This window comes from Schistocerca serialis, chromosome 9 (assembly GCF_023864345.2).
Source record: "Schistocerca serialis cubense isolate TAMUIC-IGC-003099 chromosome 9, iqSchSeri2.2, whole genome shotgun sequence".
In the NCBI taxonomy this organism is placed as follows: Eukaryota; Metazoa; Arthropoda; class Insecta; order Orthoptera; family Acrididae; genus Schistocerca; species Schistocerca serialis.
Window position 1 is genome coordinate 210,257,049 of NC_064646.1, and position 21,353 is coordinate 210,278,401.

General features: G+C 38.1%; 1 protein-coding gene across 1 annotated transcript in view; it reads left to right on the forward strand.

The window, feature by feature from the left end:
- LOC126419492 (uncharacterized) overlaps nucleotides 1–21,353 on the forward strand; it is a 115,093-nt gene that overhangs the window by 62,230 nt on the left and 31,510 nt on the right. Inside the window, exons 3-5 of the mRNA XM_050086681.1 lie at nucleotides 10,454–10,558; nucleotides 10,642–10,849; nucleotides 11,068–11,103. Coding sequence (XP_049942638.1) covers nucleotides 10,454–10,558; nucleotides 10,642–10,849; nucleotides 11,068–11,103 — 349 coding nt within the window. The remainder of the gene's footprint in view (nucleotides 1–10,453; nucleotides 10,559–10,641; nucleotides 10,850–11,067; nucleotides 11,104–21,353) is intronic.

Here is a 21,353-nt window from a genome sequence, read left to right on the forward strand (position 1 = left end):
CAATGGGGCATATCAGCCCAGTGTGAAGATGCTTACTTAGTTCAGCACGTGGCAGCAGGAGGCAGCCAGCAGCAGAATCATCAATCAGGATAGGTGATAGTGCTGAAGGAGCCAAGTTGGCGCATCAGCCAGCATGGAGAGTTCTGTCAGTCATGGTCAAGTGCCAGGTACACTGGGGCAGGAAATGTGTAACCAGCCAGCAGCCCAGGGTATGCTCAGTGCAGGAGGCACTTGAGTGGAAACTGTCAACCAAGGACCTCAAGTAGGCCCCCTGAAGTCAGTGGTGCCCTTTCAGCTCTCTGCAGCAGCAGGACTAGATCCAACCCATAGTCCCACAGCTAGTGGAGGCAGTGTCTAGTACTAATCAAGGCTGGATGACCCATATCAGTTGGTGACGTGTAAGAGAATATTCCTTAGTGCTAGCTGTAGATGGTGACAGATACTTCATAGCTGGAGTGGCTGGTATTTATGGGTGTTCAGCCCCAATCTGTTGTCATCATTTTTGATTGTATGGACCATGGAAGCAGTACAAGGCAACACCCAGGCATGGTGTAATCCACATCACTACTGTGATGGTCTGGCCCTCATATTAAGCTGCGTCAGTGATGCTCCAGCTCAGGTATCAGGGCTGAATACGTAGCAACAAAACCACAATACATGAAAAAATTAGACAAAATGTCCTACTCTAGCACACTTACTTTCACTTCTAACTTAAGTCTAAGAAAAAAGGTTCAGACTAAATTTGATAGTCATTTCTTCATAAATAGATACATTACACAGTCCTCATAACATTAAATAATTAGCTGTAAAATTGAGTATAGTATGAAAAATGGGGACTAGAAAAAATCTTAAAATCAAGTACACATAACACTACCAAACATTACTCTAAGTCATAACTGTGAAACTGGTTAAAATGGAAAGAATTGGGTCCCTTTCCCGTTTGTAAAATAGCAAAAACACAAGATATACAGCATTTTAGATTTACTAATCATTATGTTATAAAAAAAAAGAAGTGTCACCATAATATAAATTAAACACTACTCAAATCAAAATGAAAGGGATGGAAGTTGTACCAAATCATTGTCCTACTTCTCCACTCAGCTTGGAGAACTACTCTCACTCAACCAGAAAATTAAATCCTCACAAAGTTACAAAATGTTACCAAACAGTTGACCTGTCAAAAATATTCACATCAGTCTAGCACCACAGTTATAAGTTAATCAGCAAACTTATTGTTCTTTATTCCAGTATTATCACTTTAAGCTCATAATTCCTCAGAACACAAGTAGAAATTTTCAGATAATGTATAGATCCAATGATGCAGCATTAAATGACATGTACCTCACTAAAATTTTGCTCTTTCTGTTAAACTCTCATTCCCAGCTGTAGTGTCATGAATTGTACAATATAAACAGTACCCAATGTTGCCTAGTTCTAAAATAGATCATCAAGATAGTTATGCCACATTTGTTTATATACATTTATCTTTTTCACTGCTCAATTATGTCTATCAGCTCCATTTTTTTACTTACCTTTCCTACCTTGTTAGTTGGTGGAGTGCATTTCAAAAAATATCCCTACTGCAGAGACAGGCTCCCTAACCATTAAGACCCTAACATTATTCACTGTTTTATTATTTCATTATTGCTTCATTATCTAATAAATAATCACCTGTTCTGCTTGTCCAATGCAAAATTGATTCCACTGAAAAAACCTCCACAGTATCAGATCCTTATGCTAAGGCAAACTTAACTCTCATTACTGATCAGACAAAATTACCACTTAGAAAAACTATTATTTCACTGTATTTCATCAAATTGCTTAAGATTCTAATCTGAAGGGTGATATATAAACAAATCTTGCTAATACATTCTACACACATTACTCTAGGCAACTATGTTTAAAGTTTTAATTCCTTAATGTTAGAAAAGGCTTTACCATGACACATTTCTATAGGTAGATAGTTATCTCCATATACTGATTGCACCAAACACAAACACTTCTACTATACCATAATTAATGTTAAGATCTAGTATTCAAGATGGTTCTCACTGCATGTTGCCTCTGTTGCTGCAACCTTGAGCTGATTACTTCAGTTGTTAATTATCCTCCACACATGCTGACACCTTTCATTTTCTGTTTACCTTACCTCTTTGTTTGACAGAAATTCTTCAGCCATGGTACCAATTTACTATCTTCCATCCTCTTATGATTCCATGACCTATAACTAACACCATATTATGTGCATAAAAATATTCCTATACTAAAGTACCCGGCTGTACAAAATCATACGAAAGTCAAGGTAGAATGTTTCTGATTCATTTATAAACTACAGATAGGATACGAGAAGAGTCTGACTGCCTCAGGAAACATGAAAATGAGACAGACAGCTGGGGTAATAATTATCACCACATTACGAGTCCAACACAGGATGTTGAACCTCTACTTGCTTGTACGTCTTACTTCTGGTTCAATACACACTCCATTCTCCTAACAAAATAAATACTATCCAAGCTAAGAAACACTTTAAACTGTCATGGATCAATATTCGAACATCTATTTGGTGATACATAGGGTTTCAGGTCAACAATATTTTTTAATCCAAAAACGCTGTTAGTCTTTGTGTAAGACAATTTGTAAGAGTTGTCATGGGCAATGCATACCACTCTCAAAGGACCATGATACACATGCAAAAATTTCTTAATCTCATCATTTACTTTGCTAGATTTTTCTTTGGTTTTAATGAGGACAAGATCACCTATTCTGAAACTAATCAGATTCATCCCTTTGTCATGTCTTTTCTTCCTTCCTGCTGCTTTCTTTTTCATCATCTCTTTAGCCAATCTGATCTTTTTATCCTGTGCTACTTCACTTACCTGAGGGAAATCCACTTCTTCTCTGATGATGTTGCTCGGTCTCTCATTAAACATAAACTCATATGGGGCATACCTGTTGATTCATTCCACAATTTGTTGATAATGTTTTCAAAACATCTAATATGCCCCACCCAAGCAGTGTGTTTCTTACTACAATAAGTCCTGCACAGTCTATTAATCTCCTTCATAACCCTTTCACTCATGTTACCTTGTGGAAAATAGGTAGAGATCTTTATGTGTTTTATCTTGTGTATAAGCACACAGTGTTCAAACCTCTCAGAAACAAATTGCGGACCATTGTCAGACAGAAGCGATTTTGGTACCCCTACATTGCAAAAGTAATCAGATGTCAACATCTCAATTATAGCTGGTATTTGCCTTCTTAATTGGATACAGTTTTACATATTTTGAGAATGTGTCCAAAACAATGAAAATATATTTACAGATCCCGTAGATGTAGGAAATGCTCCTACAAGGTCAACAGCTATAGTATAAGCTCTTTAGGTTCACTAGGAAGGATTTATCAATATATTTGTTAGGAAAGCATAACTTCCAGTCCTGATCATTCAAATCTCCTAACAACAACCCTTAATGTATAGTAAACTACTGTTTCACCTTTGGCATGTTGTCTGAATTGTAATACTGCTTAACCATCCTTAAATTTGGATCCTCATTCTGCTCGCTTCTCATTTGCTTGCAAATTTTCCAAATAAGCTTCTCATCCTTCACTCTCTGCAAATAAGACAACCTTATTTGTTCTTCACAGTTCTCATCACAGTCAGTATCCTTTTTCCCTGATGGCATCCTAGATAATGCATCCACCACAATATTGTCTTTTCCTTTCACATACCTTACCTCCAAATCAAATTGTTGCAAATACAAAGGCCACCTAGTAAATCTGGTGTGTTTCAGCCTGCACTTCTGAAGGTAACTCAAAGCCTTATGATCCTATACACTATGGTCGTATGTCCAAGCAAATGGTATTAAAACTTTTGAAATTCAAAAATAATTACCAAAGCCTCCAATTCTGAAATGTAATAGTTCTTTTCATGAGGCTGTAATGTTCTACTAGCAAAAACAATAGTCTTGTGTTCAGTCCCCATCTCAGTAGGTACTAATTTAAATTTCTACCCCCAAACCACAAAGACTTGCATCAGTACTCATACAGAAAGGCAGTGAAAAATTTGTATATCCTAACATCTTACTATTTAATAATTCTTTTTTCAAACTCTGAAATGCCTCTTCACACTCCTCTGTCCAATGCCACACAACATTCTTTTTCAACAAACCAAGGCAAGGACAGTTAAATGACTGATCTGATATGAACTTTCAGTAGAAGCCAAACAAGCCAAACATAGCTTTAAGATCTCTCTTGTTCTTTGGGGGTGGGAAATCTGCAATAGAAGGAAGCTTTTCTGTATCAGGCTGTATACCATCTTCATTAATCCTGTGACCCAAAACTGAAATTTCCTTCTTCACAAATTCAGATTTACTTAATTTTAGTTTCATACCTCCCTTATACATAGCTCTCAGTACTTCTTTTAGAATCTTTCAATGCTTGGACCATTCTGCACTTGCTATGAAGACATCATCTACATAGACCATTATTTCATTAGTTAATATCTCACCTACCACCTTGCCAACAGCTCTGACAAACACACACACAGACAATTTCAGAGCAAATGGAGCCATACAATATTGGTAACACTTACCTTCATGTAAAAATGCTGCACATGGCCTAGAATCCTTGGTCAAACTGATATTCCGATAGACACAAGTCACATCAAAAGAAGTCAGAAATTTACATCCGTGGGACTTTTGCAAATTTCATCTATGTTAGCGAGTTTGTCACTCTCTCCTATTACAAATTCATTTAACTTCTTGGCGTCCAGAATCAACCTGACACCACCATTCTTCTTCTTTGCAACCTCAAGTGGGTTATTATACCTGTTGGTTGACCTTTCAATAATTCCCCATGAGACCATCTTTTGAATTTCTTTTCTCACTGCTTCCTTTTTTAAAAATGGAATAATATAAGGTTTCTTGAAAAATGGTTCGTGATCCTTAAACTTAAATTTGCACTCAAAATCTATTGCCAAACTTGGCCTATCTGAAGATGCCTTAGAGTTGCACAGGAGCATAACTTTTAATTTCTCTCTTTGACTATTTGTAATACCTTCAATAACCTCTACTTTTTTATGATATAAACATTGCTACCCACACCAACATTCAATGTCTAAATAGAATTAAAGTTTACACTTGTCTTACTGCAATCATTTACATTACCCTTAGTTGGATTACAGCACATTTATATACCATACAAGTGGCTCTTCATCACTACCTGCTCTAGTGTGAGACAAAACTGGAGCATTATCTATGAGGGCATTTCGAAAAGTAAAGATACAATGGCTCGCAGTCCCTAAATAGAACATTTATTTAGAAAATGTCAATTACATCTTATCAACTGGATTATTTGTTATTTTTTGTCATAATCACCCCCATTATCCAAACATTTGTTAAGTTGGTGCACAAGATTTTGTATCCCACAGTCATAGAAGGTTACTGCCTGTTGTCAGAACCACATTTCAACTTCATCTTTGATCTCTTCATCACTGTGGAATGATTTTCCACCAAGATGTGACTTCAGGTAACGGAAGACATGGAAGTCGGTGGGCGCAAGGTTCAGGCTGTATGGTGGATGGTCCAATACGTCCCATTTGAATTGTTTGAGTAGTGCTTTGGTTAAAAGCACTGTGTGAGGCCAAGCATTGTCATGAAGCAAACGGACTCCACTTGTCAGCTTTCCCCTGCATTTGTTTTGAATTGCCCTTCAAAGATGTTTCAAAGTCTGGCAACATGCAGAAGCATTAATTGTCATTCCAGGAGGCATAAATTCCAACAGAAGAATGCCTTGTCTGTCCCAAAAACAGAAGCCATGATTTTCTTTGCTGAAATTGATGTTTTGCATTTCTTGGCTTTTGGTGAATTCGAATGGTGCCATTGCATTGATTGTTGCTTGGATTCAGGTGTATGGTGATAAACCCACATCTTGTCACCTGTCACAATGTGATCAAGGAACTCATCACCTGCTTCAGCATAGCGTGTGTGGAAATCAAGTGCAAAGCCCATCCTTTTCTTTTTGTGTCTTCCATTAACAGTTTTGGAACCCAGCGCGCACACAATTTCCTGTACCCTAACTTGACAGTCATAAAGAGTTGTCATTGACACGTGCAGTATGATCTGATGCAATTCTTTCAATGTGAGGTGTCTGTTTGCACGATTTGCTTCCTCCATTCTCCGAATAAGGGCATCAGAAATCACAGGTGGCCGACCTGTTCTTTGCTTGTCATGAACATCGGTCCTACCTTCAGAGAAATGGCAACATCGTTTCGTTACATTTTGTTGATTCATAATGTTCCCATAAATAGAAACAATTTCTTTGTTAATATCCGCTGGTTGCTGACCTTTCGCATGAAGAAAATGTATGACAGAGCACACTTAACATTTGGCGGGATTCTGAATCAGCAAAGGCATTTTAATCATGACCTACTCCAACCAGAAGCAACGTTCAACTGCCGATCGACCGTGAGGAGAAAGCGAACGGTTCAAGGTTAACACCAGTGTTGCCAACTTGCTCGCCAAAACTCTTCTGTTCCTCTGGTGTTCGGTGTATCTTTACTTTCCAAAATACCCTCATAGTTTAAATGGTTTGATACAAACTTAAAATCATCTCTCCATTTCTGTTACTTGAATTTCTCCTACCATTTTCTTGCCCATTTTGGCTATTGTCAACCCAACCATTTTTTGAATTTCTACTATAATTAGTTCTGTTCCTCCTTTTGACCTGAAATTTTCTCCCTGACTGATTATTGTCATCAAAATTCCTCCTACAAAATTCCTCCTTATCCAAAGCTGACAGAAACCTTTCACAGTACCCTTCCTAGAGTCAAATCTCCCTCCTCCCCAAAATTCACTCAGAATTCTCTGCTGCTTCTCTTTGGACCAATATTCATCTTAAAATTCTTTGCCAAAGCTTTGCCACAAAGTACAGCTATCAGCAACCAGAGCTACCCATCCATAAGCATCCCCTTTCAAAAGACCTCTCACAAATGACATTTTCTCTTTGTCATTCCATGTTTCTGGCAAATCATTAAATTCCCTACTGAACTCAGCACTTCCCCATATGGTTCAAAATTATTAAATTTCTTACAACTTTTTCTCTATTTCAGTCAATTTTGAATCTACAATTATATTTACTGTTACCATTTTTTCTCTAACATACTGCACACTTGATTTCTACCTCCATTTCAAAATCATTTTTAATCTGATCGATTTGGTTCTCAAGTTTAAACCCTATTTTCAGCAAAATGTTTCCTGAGAGCTTTGATTTCATCTTAAGACTGTTTTTCGGATGCCTCCACCCTACTACTGTAGTTATCACAAAGCTTCTTTCTCTCTTCTTAACATTTACTACTCATCAATGTGAATTTCTCATTAGTGTTATGTACTGCTCTATATCTTTTCATCACAATCTTTAGTTATTGCCTCAACCTTTTTATTTAATTCTGAAAGATTAGCACTGACTACCTTAATCTCCTTTTTAATTTCTTTCTTCAGTTCATCCTTTAAGCTAACCATGTCAGTTCTAATGCTATTAGTTTTCTTTTCCACCCTTTTAATATCTTCATAAACTGCCATCACATCACTTCCAATATTTTGTCTGCATAAACTTTTGCCCTTGCCAATTTTTGCTACTAGGTTCCTCCCTCTTAACCTTAATGACTTCATCCACTTCAGTACTGTTTTCGTCCATTTTGCTCTCCTCACCATACACTGTAGATGACATTTTTATCATTTCACCTATGATAGGACTATCATCCCCATCATTCAAAGTTACATTCATGTCTGATTTATAATCACCATCATCTACAGAACCAGTCCCCTGTTGTCCCTTTACACTGTCTTGTTTGTTAAGGCCACTCATTATGTATCACTTAATATAAAATGGCCTTTGCTATGAAATTACCTTATTCTTATTCAATCATCTGCTGCTGCTGTGGTTGTCATCTCAGTCCATCATCTGCATGGCTGCTCTAAGTTGTAATTCTCTCGATGAGATGTCTTGTTTGGATGTGTCCACCTGTGTGCTGATTGGCTGCTCCTATACTCAATGGCTGCTTCCATGGAACCTGCTTACCAATTGGCTGCTGTCATACTGTGGCCATGAAACCCCAGTGGTGACTAGCTGCAGCATCACCACCATTTAAATCACTGTAAAGCACTTGAGTTCACGAGTCCTAGTTTATTGTGCCCACATAAAATCGTTCTCACTCGGAAGGGCACCACTTGTGGAGTTTGCCTTCTTTATTTCTTCATTGATTGTCCTTGGTGCTGATGTACTGCATTGCTAGACTGGCTGAAAAATGATTGGCATAGGGGAGGGGGGGGGGGGGGGGGGAGTTCTACACTGACTACTTTAAATGATGTAGCAGACAGATGCACATTGGTGTTTCACAGTTCTTTAATTTCACTGTTCACAACCCCCCAATAATACACAGTTATACAGACAGTGCACTATTGTTTAACTTTCAGTAAATCTTATTAATGAGTTGAAAGCAAGCAACATACTGCTACCATAGTTTACTGCTGAACATCTATGAGTAGTAAAAACCTAGCCACACAGTTCTAGCCACATAATGCAGTACATATTGAAACGACACTGTCATTGTTTTAGCATATGGAATATTACACTTATTTCACAGTTAAGTGGATGCATCATTGTTGATCTAACCAATACGGGTTCCTCGTCTGAAACTTGGCCATGGACTGAATGTCTTGGGTTCAAAAAATGGGTCCTTATATATCATCAGAATAATAGGCACTGAAACTACACATTGTTTGATGTTTAATTTACTGAAATTACAATTAAAACTTAACTCATTAAATTAACTGTATACATCTTTTCCAGTTTCTTCTACTACAAGGGTTAGGCCAAGTTATTTGATTAAATGATGAAATTAACAGATATAGTAATACAAACAATACTTTTGAAAAAACTGGAAATTACTTTGGAATTAATTAAGAGCTGGCTTTGCTAACATGTTTCTGAATAGAGCCAAATATATCCTTTAAAAATACTGTTAGTTGTTCCTCCAAATGTTTATAACTAGTACAGAATTTATATTTGTTTATAAGTCAACAGTAGAATTTAAGTTACAAAACAATTACTGATATCACCCCATAACAACAGATATTAATTAGGAATAGTCCAAATAAATTAGAAAATTAATTACATACATAAAACTAAGTACAAAATAAGATCTGGTGTTATAGTCTTTAAAACTGAGCACCAACCTTTCTCTTTTATGAAAATGCAGATTATACTCACGTATGTTGCTGTTAATCAGTCAAAAATGAAAAAAATGTATTTTAAGGAGGCAGATAGCAAAACAAGAGGGCAAGTAAAAATATCCCAGCTTGCTTCATCACAGTGTTACCAGCCAGCAACCTGGGGCATGCCCAATGGAGGAGGCACCTGAGCACAAACTGTGAACCGCGGCCCCCTTGGTAGATGCTCTGTAGTCAGTTGAAGTGAGCTAGCAGTTGATCCCCATGTGATAGGCACTATTCAGCTCCCAGCAGCATCAGGGCTAAACACAGCCCAGAGTCCCGCAGAAAGTGGATGAGATGTCTAGTGTAGTTGAGGCTGGATGACTTACATCAGGTTGATGATTGACAAGGACTACTTATCAGTGCTGTTACAGAGGTTGACAGGTACTGTGTAGCTCAAGTGAGCAGTATTTGTGGTTTCTCATTCCAGCCCTATGTTATAGGATATCAGTTTTGATTGCATAGCCCATGGAAGCGATGCAGTACCAGGTCCAGGTATGGTGTAAGTCAGGTTGCCATTCTGATGGTCTGTCCTTTGTACTAAGCTACATTAACTATGTTTCATCTCCAACAGCAGGCAGCAAGGCTTTTTTCATTGCCACAGTGAAGACTTCCTCACGTCATTTTGATCCATTTACAGCTTCTGGTGAGCTCATATAACTGCAGGCTACAAACATCAGTTTTAGAATTAATGGCATATCATTTGGCAACACTGGCTGTATTTGTGTTTTCACTGTTTGTACTACATGCACCCACATTTCTGAAATCTTGTTTTATTTTTGGTTACTGGTCTTCACAAACACAGGCTAATAACTTCACTTGACACATAAGATATCCTTCATCACCCTTGTCTCACATTCTCTACACAAATATTGGTTTAATTTTTACTTTTTTGACAAGTGCTTAGTGTCACTGGGTTTTTATATTGGTACCAGTTCACCATTTGCATTAGATTCTGTCATATTGCTGTTCCTATTTTATTGTAATAAGAAACAATGATGATTATAATGTATTTCTGAAAATGTATGATTTTTTTTTAAATATGATTTTGTGTCCATGTGGCAGGTAGGAAGGAGAAGGATAGTTAAATGATTGTGTTACATTTTTCAAGAATGGTAATGTTTTGTAGATATCTGTTTAATGTAGTAGTTGCATCATTTTAAAATATACTGTAATTCTGTACTTAGCAGTCTCTGGTCTCCCATAAAAGGCAGTCCACCTTATGGAGGCAACACATGGAATATAGGTGTAGCTACTGCAAACAGCAACAAATCTATAAATCAGTGGAGGAGGTAAGACTTTCTGTAGAAAGAGTTAACTCAGCAGCCAAACTGATGAAAATTAAGACACTCATTTTACATTGTTTAACAAGCAGCTACAATGAAATGATGGGAAACAGGACCACAAGTGTAAACAGAGACCAAAAAGTTCATATGGATGGAGTCTATTGGAAAAATTATTCAGATGATCAAGATTACAAAAACTGGAAGGAAAGTAAATGTTTCAACAGAGGAGGTAATCATCAGATGCGACAGAGATGCAGAAGGAGTTCTGAACTACCTGGAGGAAATGCTTTATCTTCTGTAAGCCTATTTCCAAAAATGTACTAATCCTAAAAATTTACTTGTCACTCATGTTAACAATTGAAGAATGATATCTTGAGAACCTTATTTATTTTGCATTGTGTGGATCATTATAGTTTTTAAGCCTGTTTCCAAAAATGTTTTAACTATAAAAAATTACACATTCCCCACATTAACTATTAAAGAATGATAACTTAAGAATCTTATTTATTTTACAGTGCGTGGATCAATGCTTGTTTGTAAAACTCCAGGTGGTAAGTATTTAGAAAATTTAATTACTATAGTTGTTGTTAAGTTCATTTTCTCTTAAAGGTAAAAGGTCTCATTGTACTGTACATCCACTCATGTATCATTTGCTAATAGCTTTACTTATTAGTACAAAGAACCGCAACCTGAGTATTTTCTCAATGATTTCTGGTAAAATAAGTTTCCAACAGAAATGTCATCAATTAACTGTTGTTATCATGCTGGAGACAGTAGATAAGTATTCCAAAATATGACTATGTAAATGTGACATTTGTAACTTCTCCAGAAACTGCCTCTTAATTTCCATATCTCTGTTTTAATGTGGAATGGTTGAGTTCAAAATCTTTTGAATTCTTTTGTCATGATGAAAGGCGAATATCAATGGAACAACATATGTCACATGCATAATAAGAGGTAACCTTACCCAAAAGTACAAGAGCTATCCCATGCCTTGACAGTGAAGGCTCAATAGTAGGGTTGGATTAGATGGTCAACCTACCTTCTGGTGTGTGAGCACCTACTCCTCCTATAATGATGCATCTCATGGGTCATTCAATGCAGTTGCTTGTGCAGCAGCCGAATCAAAACTGGCTGTGCACATTGATATCACTCGCTGTTTATGGCTTCGCACCACTGCATAACAGCATTATCAGCACCATAACATCTGCCTTCAGTGAACATTTGGGACTGGTGGCAATTAAAACTAGTGCTGCCATGGGGGAACCATACATAGGCAACCTGTACAACCACACAGCTCAGTGCTGCTATAAGCAATCAAGCTGTGACTCACAGAGATGCACAGGGATGCCTCACATAGAGGGCACCCAGAGTGACCCTGAGAGCTACAACACCAAGAATTACTTCTCAGCTTTTGTCAAGATCAACACACTGCCAAGACAATGCTTGCATGCCAGTAACAAATAGGGTAGGGCTGTCTCTACATATGATTTCAATAAACATCACATAACAGCCGATCACAGAAAGTGAAACTTAGAGAAGTCATGTCAGGCTCTCTATCCTAGCGCATATAAGTGCAGCTAAATTCTGTCATTACAAATATTAGTTAACTGAGAGGAATTTGTGAGCTTAAAAAGAGCCAAGAGTTTAGAGACTCATAAGTCAAAGCATTCCATTTAACAGATTTCACCAGATTTTTATGTGTACAGATTCACTTTCAGACATTTTACTGTGAACTGAATGTGTCCAAAAAGTCGCAAACTGAATGGCACTTCTAGTAAATCTTCAACAGCACTTCTGCATTATTGTTCTTATAACAATGGACATTCGAAACGTTTTGCACAATCATCTCTAATTTTTTTTATTTTTACCACGAGGAGAATGAAATTTTTTTTTTAACATACATGGAACATACATCTATACATTGAGCCTACTCAACATAGCCTGCATCAGCTGTGACACATCTGGCCCAACATTCTTTCCATAATGTAAATGCACTTTGGTAAAATTCTGGGGGTTGATTTTTACACCATCGCTTGACATAGGAAATAAGGTCTTTCTCACTATCAAATGTTTTACCCCACAGGTGGGCCTTCAGACGACCAAAGAGGTAAAAATCAAATGGAGCCAAGTGCACACTGTAGGGAGGATGAGGAACAACTTTTCAACACTTTTTTTGATTTTCTCCTGTGTCATAAGGGCTGTATGAGTTTGGCATTGTCATGTTGTAGTCTGATCAGCTGACCCTGAAGCTGTGGTCTGTGGGTCTTGATGGCATGTTACAGATTGTCCAGTGACAAAAAGTAATGGTCCCAGTTAATTGTGGAGCCAGGTTCCAAAACGTCAATGTAAATGACACCACAGTGAACCCAGAAGGGGGCCATCACCTTTTGGCCTGCTGTTTGTTGAAGTCTTGGTTTCTTCTTCTGAGGGGAACTCGAATGATGCCACTCCATGGATTGGGTTTTGCTCTCAGGTTCAGAAAGAACAACTGTGTTTCGTCCTGGGTAATGATGCTGTCAAAACACTGTTTCCACTCTTCAGTAAAGGTCTTCATTAGATCCTCGCACACATTCTTCCTCATCATTTTCATTTCTCTTGTCGGTAATCTAGGCACCCAAAATGCACAGATTTTTCTGTACCCGAGTGACTGTACCAGTGTTAACACATTACCAAATGACAATTGAGTCATTTCAGCAAGCTGTCGTGTTGTCACACATCTGTCATTTTGGATGATTCGATCAATGGTCTCCTTATTCACATCACTCACTGACGTCAATGGTCTACCGCATCATGGACCACCCATTAGAGAGAAATCACCTTCTTTAAACCTCTGCAACCACTGCCAGATACTGGTGCTATCCACTGGGTCCTCCCCATTAACAGGGAGCAACTTCCTGTGAATCGATGGGGCAGAGTCATCACCGGTCTTAAAGAGGAACTTCACCACCAACTGTTGTCACTACTTGACATCTACCTTATGTCTCACCTGTAAATAAAATAAAATACTTTTATATACAAGTTATAGCCAAATGTTCCAAGTATGTTCACAAAAAATTCATTCTCATCCTGCAAAAATAAAAAAAAAATAGAGATGGCGGTGCAAAAGATTTTTGAATGCCCTTTGTGTGTGTGTGTGTCTATATATATATATATATATATATATTTTTTAGAGGGAAACATTCCACGCGGGAAAAATATATATAAACAACAAAGATGCTTTAACTTACCAAACAAGAAAGCGCTGGTATGTTGATAGACACAATAAAAATAACCACTCCCGGTGTAAAACCTGTCCCATGCACCCTCCCACCACCCCCTACTCCAGGTTTTACAATGGGGGCAGTTTATTTATTTTTATTTATTTATTTATTTATTTATTTCTTGTTCCGTAGATCCAGTTAGTGAGACAATCACAAGGATATGGAACGTGTCAAATTGTACAGGTTTCAATTTAAACTTACAATAAGTACAAGGGCAATTCAATGGCAAATTGTACATAGTTTAAGTAAGACATACTATAAATACAGTAACAGATACAATGTCAGCTAGATAACACAACAACCATTTAACAGAAAAAGGAGTTTCAAATAAAGGTTAAGGATAAGAGCACAAAGTAAAATCAGATATTAGGCCTACAAGAGTAAATACATGTACAGCCAATCTGTTGTTACAAAAAGTGTGCTAATGCCCAAATGCACAATAAAATCAATTGAACTACTTCTAGACACAATAAGTTTAGTGATGGTATACATTTTCTTTCAGATATTCATCCACAGTATAATAAGATTTCTCTGTCAGGTAATCTTTGAGAACTTGTTTAAATTTTGGCAGTTCTGTATGAACACATTTGATATGTAGTGGTAGAGCATTGAACAGCTTAATGCTGGAGTAGTAAACTCCTTTTTGTACCAGAGTGAGACGTTTCATTTCGAAATGTAGATTGTTTTTGTTTCTGATGTTATGACCATGGAATTTACTGTTGTCTTGGTAGATGGAATAATTTTTGCACACAAAGGTCAGCAAGGAAAAAATATACTGTGAGGCAGTTGTTAGGATACCTATCTTCCGAAACAAGTGCCTGCAGGAGTGTCTTTGATGGACCCCACACATTATTCTGATTGCTTTTTTTTTTTTTGGATGGTGAAAACTTTTTTTGCAAGTGGTTGGTTCCCCCAGAATATGATAGCATATGACATCAATGAGTGGAAGTAGCCAAAGTAGGCAACCTTAACAGTGTCAACTTCAGCCACTGAAGAATTACCTGTAAAGCAAATGTTGCCGAGCTAAGTTTTTTACATAGATGAAGAATGTGAACTGACCAATTACATTTACTGTCTATGTAAGCACCCAGGAATTTTGTATCTTCAACTTTCTGTATTGGTTGATCTCTACATTTTATGTTAATTTCATCGGGATTACTTTGTGATGTATGGAACCTCATATAATGAGTTTTATCTGCATTGAGTGAGAGACCATTTGAGGAGAACCAATTTAAGATGTCATTAAAAACAGTATTTGTAGTTTGTTCAAGATCATGATCAATCAAATCATCAATTAGAATTGTGGTATCATCGGCAAACAGGGTAAATTTGCTGTTTGTCTCAGAACAAAGAGGGGTAGGAGCCAGAGGGTAGGAAAGGTGGTTTGGGGATTTCATAGGGATGAACCAAGAGGTCACAAAGGTGGACAGGAGAAAGACACTCTTGGTGGAGTGGGCAGGATTTCATGAAGGATGGATCTCATTTCAGGGCAGGATTTGAGGAAGTTGTATCCCTACTGGAAACCCACATTCAGAGTCTGATCCAGTCCCAGAACGTATCCTGGCACAAGTGGGGCACTTTTGGGGTCGTTCTGTGGGAGGTTCTGGGTTTGAGGGGATGAGGAAGTGGCTCTGGTTATTTGATTCTGTACCAGGTCGAGAGGGTAGTTGCGGCATGCAGAAGCTGTTTTCAGGTTGTTGGTGTAATGGTTCAGGGATTCAGGACTGGAGCAGATTCGTTTGCCACAAAGACCTAAGCTGTAGGGAAGGGACCATTTGATATGGAATGGGTGGCAGCTGTCATAATGGCGGTACTGTTGCTTGTTGGTGGGTTTGACGTGGACAGATGTGTGAAGCTGGTCATTGGATAGATGGAGGTCAACATCGAGGAAAGTGGCATGGGATTTGGAGTAGGACCAGGTGAATCTGATGGAACCAAAGGAGTTGAGGTTGGAGAGGAAATTCTGGAGTTCTTCTTCACTGTGAGTCCAGATCATGAAGGTGTCATCAATAAATCTGTACCAAATTTTGGGTTGGCAGGCCTGGGTAACCAAGAAGGCTTCCTCTAAGCAACCCATAAATAGGTTGGCATATGTGGGGGCCACCCTGGTACCCATGGCTATTCCCTTTAATTGTTGCTATGGCTGGCCTTCAAAAGTGAAGAAGCTGTGAGTTAGGATGAGGCTGGCTAATGTAATGAGGAAAGAGGTTTTAGGCAGGGTGGCAGGTGATCGACGTGAGAGGAAGTGCTCCATCGGAGGGAGGACCTGGACATGTGGGATATTTGTGTATAAGGAAGTGGCATCAATGGTTACAAGGATGGTATCCAGGGGTAACAGATGGGGTAAGGATTCCAGGCTTTCGAGAAAGTGGTAGGTGTGTTTGATGAAGGATGGGAGAATGCATGTAATGGGTTGAAGGTGTTGATGTACCTAGGCAGAGATACATTCTGTGGAGGTTGGTAACCAGCTACAATGGGGCGGCCGGGATGTTTGGGTTTGTGTAGAAGGTAGATTGAGTGGTGGATTTTATAGCAGCAGTAGTTTTGAAAGCTTTAAAAAATTTTTGGTTATGGGGCGGCCGGGATGTTTGGGTTTGTGTAGAAGGTAGATTGAGTGGTGGATTTTATAGCAGCAGTAGTTTTCAAAGCTTTAAAAAATTTTTGGTTATGGTTTGAAAGTAAGTTACATATTATTGAGTATATGTAGGCAGGATAAATTGTATGGTAGATTACGGAAAAAAGGGAAGGTGAATACAAAGTGAAACTACTTGCACGAACAAAAAAGGAAAGTTAGAGGACAGAAACAATTTCGAAATGCAACAGTGAGAATAACAAATGTAATTGTTGGGTTCAAATTAATGATATGAATATAATAGAAAGAAACATTCAACATGGGAAAAATATATTAAAAAACAAAGACGCTGTGACTTACCAAATGAGAAAGTGCTGGTAGACAGACACAATAAAAACAAACACACAAATTTCAAACTTTTGCAACTTGCTTCATCAGGAAAGAGGGAAGGAGAGGGAAAGACGAAAGGATGTGGGTTTTAAGGGAGAGGATAAAGAGTCATTCCAATCATGGGACTAGAAAGACTTACTTTAGGGGGAAAAAAGGACAGGTATACACTCACACACACACATATCGATCCGCACATATACAGACACAGGCAGACACATGTAAAGGCAAAGAGGTTGGGCAGAGATGTCAGTTGAGGCAGAAGCACAGAGGCAAAGATGTTGTTGAATGACAAGTGATGTACGAGGGGTGGCAACTTGAAATTAGCGGAGGTTGAGGCCTGGTGGGTAATGGGAAAAGAGGATATATTGAAGGGCAAGTTCCCATCTCCGGAGTTCTGATAGGTTGGTGTCAGTGGGAAATATCCAGATAACCCGGACGGTGTAACATTGTGCCAAGATGTGTTGGCCGTCTACCAAGGCATGTTTAGCCACAGGGTGATCCTCATTACCAACAAACACTGTCTGCCTGTGTCCGTTCACGTGAATGGACAGTTTGTTGCTGGTCATTACCACATAGAAGGCTTCACAGTGTAGGCAGGTAACAGATGGGTTAAGGATTCCAGGTGTTCAAGAAAGTGGTTGGTGTCTTTGATGAAGGATGGGAGAGTGCATGTAATGGTTTGAGACATTCTGTGGGGGCTTGGTAACCAGCTACAATAGGGCGGCCGGGATGTTTGTGTTTGTGAATTTTAGGAAGTAGGTAGAAGATAGGGGTGCGGGGTGTTGGTGGGGTCAGGAGGTTGATGGAGTCAGGTGAAAGGTTATGTAGGGGGCCTAAGGTTCTGAGGATTCCTTGAAGCTCTGCCTGGACATCAGGAATGGGATTACCTTGGCAAACTTTGTATGTAGTGTTGTCTGAAAGCTGATGCAGTCCCTCAGCCACATGCTCCCGACGATCAAGTACCACGGTCGTGGAACCCTTGTCAGCCGGAAGAATGATGATGGATCGGTCAGCCTTCAGATCACGGATAGCCTGGGCTTCAACTGTGGTGATGTTGGGAGTAGGATTAAGGTTTTTCAGGAAATATTGAGAGGCAAGGCTGGAAGTGAGAAATTCCTGGAAGGTTTGGAGAGGGTGATTTTGAGGAAGAGGAGGTGGGTCCCGCTGTGATAGAGGACAGAACTGTTCCAGGCAGGGTTCAATTTGGATAGTGTCTTGGGGAGTTGGATCATTAGGAGTAGGATTAGGATTATTTTTCTTTGTGGCAAAATGATATTTCCAGCAGAGACTACGAGTGTAGGACAGTAAATCTTTGACGATGGCTGTTTTGTTGAATCTGGGAGTGGGGCTGAAGGTGAGGCCTTTGGATAGGACAGAGGTTTCAGATTGGGAGAGAAGTTTGGAGGAAAAGTTAACTAATGAATTGGGGTGTTGTGGTTCCAGATTGTGTTGACTAGGATTTTGAGGTTTTGGGGGGGAGTGGAGCTGGAAGTGGGAGACTGAGTAGATGGCAGAGACTGGGTCTGTGTGCAATGAGAGGAGGTTGAGGTTTGCTGGAAAGGTTGTGGAGGGTGAGTGAGTTGCCTTTCAGGAGGTGGGAAACCAGGAGATTGGATAGTTTTTTGTGGTGGAGGGTGGCATGCTGTTGTTGGCCTGTAGGAGGATGCTCTGAACAGCCAGCGTGGATGTGGGACAGGTAAGATTGAGGACTTTGATTAGGGATAGGAGTTGACGGGTGTGTTCATTGGCTGAGTTGATGCGTAGGTGAAGGATTAGGCGGGTGAGGGCTATGGATTGTTCAGTTTGGAACTGGTATAGGGACTGATGGAAATAAGGGTTACAGCTGGAGATGGGAACTTTAAGTGTGAGGCCTTTGGGGGTAATGCCAAATGTCAGACAAGCCTGAGTAAATAAAATATGGGAGCGTAATCTGACTAGGGTGAAGGCATATTTGCGGAGGGAATGTTAATAAAACTTAATGGGGTCATTGTGGGGATGTTGTGAGGGTGACATGGTATTAGAAGGTGGAAAGTGTCACATGAGGCTAAAGTGAAAATAGAAATATATGGGGAGAGATAAAGGTGAACTAGAAAGCAACTGGAGTTCTGGTGTGAAAAATGTCGAAAAAGTGTTGGTTTAAGCAGAGCTTTGTTGATCCTGTGGTAAACTTAGGTTTGCAAACAATGATGTGTACAAAGGTTAGGTAGTTGTGTTGCCTGCAAAACACGTTAAAGGGTGGAGAAATTAGGGAAAATTTCGAAAAAACTGCGTGTAAATGTATTAAAAGGACTGGTTATGTGGTGGCAGATTATGAAAATGAGGCTAACAATAGCCAGGCGAAGAAATAATAACGTTAAAACCTGTGGGAAGCCACTAAAAAAATTATTCGTTGTGTGGGAAAAACGAGAATGGAAATAAAACGAAAGTTGTTACAACTAGCTGAAATGGTTGTTTAATAGATGAAAGGAAACTGACACTGTGAAATAGTATTCACGAGGTTACATGAGAAATGTTTGTAAACTGGGAATGGTGGATTTTATAGCAGTGGTAGTGTTGAAAGCGTTAAAAATTTTTTGGTTATGATTTGAAAGTAAGTTACGTATTATTGAGTATATATAGGCAGGATAAATTGTATGGTAGATTACGGAAAAAGGAGAACGTGAATACAAAGTGAAACTACTTGCACAAACAAAAAGAGAAATTAAGATGACAGAAAAGATTTTGAAATGCAACAGTGAGAAAAACAAACGTAATTGTTGGGTTCAAATTAATGATATGCATTCAAAGTTTGCCTTGCTAATAATACTCTGTTTTTTGATTAATGTATCTTGTCCAAAAGTTCTCTTTCTCTTCCTTCTAAAGAAAGTCTTATCTTTTCTGAAAACTGTATAATTGAAAAGTGATCATTCTGTTCTCCAGAATGTTCACATCTTCAAATATAATCCTTTCAAAATTTCATCACCTTTGTCCAATACCCGTGATTTTTCTATTTTCAAAAGTGTATTTTTTGCATCAATAATTTTTAGTTACTGTTATATTTCAGTTATTTATGAAACATAATCTTTGTGACATGCATTTCATAAATAAAATACAATTAACTGTCTATCTTTTTTGAGAAGTCCATAATCATCACTAAAATTACATGAAGTATTTATAAATGTTGACATTTAAACATTATCATGTAGCTTTGTAGTAGTCCATTTTTGGTTTTTATATCTTCACTGTGGTATCATTCATTTCATATGATCGAAGATCAGTCAGTATATTTATCTCACTGTAAACAGTTTTATTACAATAGCCACCAAAAATTTTGAAAGCATGAAATGCAAGAAAAATTTTGATAGATAATAATAATATCAGTTATCCCAACAAGTTTTGGAGTATAACACATTAATATTCAAATTTTCTTCATTACATGATACACAGCATTTTGACTTTATTAGCATCACTCTTTCATTCAAATGATGTCAAGAACAAAATTTCATTTTTCTGAGTTCTTTTCTCACAAAATATCCTTCTTCCCAAATAAAAAACACACACACATGCACATGCACACGGGCACAACTCATACACGCAATGCCACTGTACTGGGATACTGGGGCCTCAGTGCACAGAGACGAGGTCTAACCTTTTACCTATTATGTGGCTCTCAAATTTTTACCAACTATCATATACCACATATGGGATAAGATGGTACAGATGGTACAGATAACAGTGATTTTACCATGTTAGCATCCAGTAGAACTTGTATTTCATGGGAATATCTGTATACCAATATTTATAAATATGTCTTTAATAGGTGAAATGCCATTGATTGGTAATGCTCTTTGATCAAAAGAAAACACCCTAGTCCACAGAGTTATTTGAAGTGTTTGTAAACAAAATATAGCAAAATACTTTAGATCACAGGAAAAATTAATGTACTTAGTTAGTAACTTATCCTTTTTCTCATAACAGCAATGAGACATCTTGCTAACAACATTTTATAATATCTTTCTTCTAAATTTATCTTTCAAACAGAACATTGAACTCTTGGCATATAAAAACATGCTATCACAAAAATTATTTCTTTCTCTAGTCTGCATTTTTCAAGAACCTTTTTTTTCTGCACAAATGGCGGATGCTACAAGGGTACAACTGTTGAATAGAATTATCCACAGAAGTTGTGTTGTAAACAGGATAGAAAAGAATAAAAGAATTTGAAGAGCACAGTGTGTACAGAAACTGAACAGGAAAGAGTTAGGATAGAGTTCACCAGAGATTAAGAATGGATACACCCAGATAAAGTGTGGCTACCAAAGCCAGGAGTCACCCTGTCTATTCCTTGTGCAAAATTATCAATTTCATCACTCATTTAGTCCTTTAATCACTGATTGCTATAAGCATTTTGTATTCACTAATTTTCACATAATAAATTATACAATGACATACAAACAAGTACATTTCCAGTCTTTTGAATTATGTCACATCGTGAGATAACTAGCTCATTCTTACATGTTTTCTTGAAAACTGAATTATTTTGTTACTTATGTAGAGAATCTTCTTCTTCTTTCTCTTTGGCTAGTCCCTTATCCCA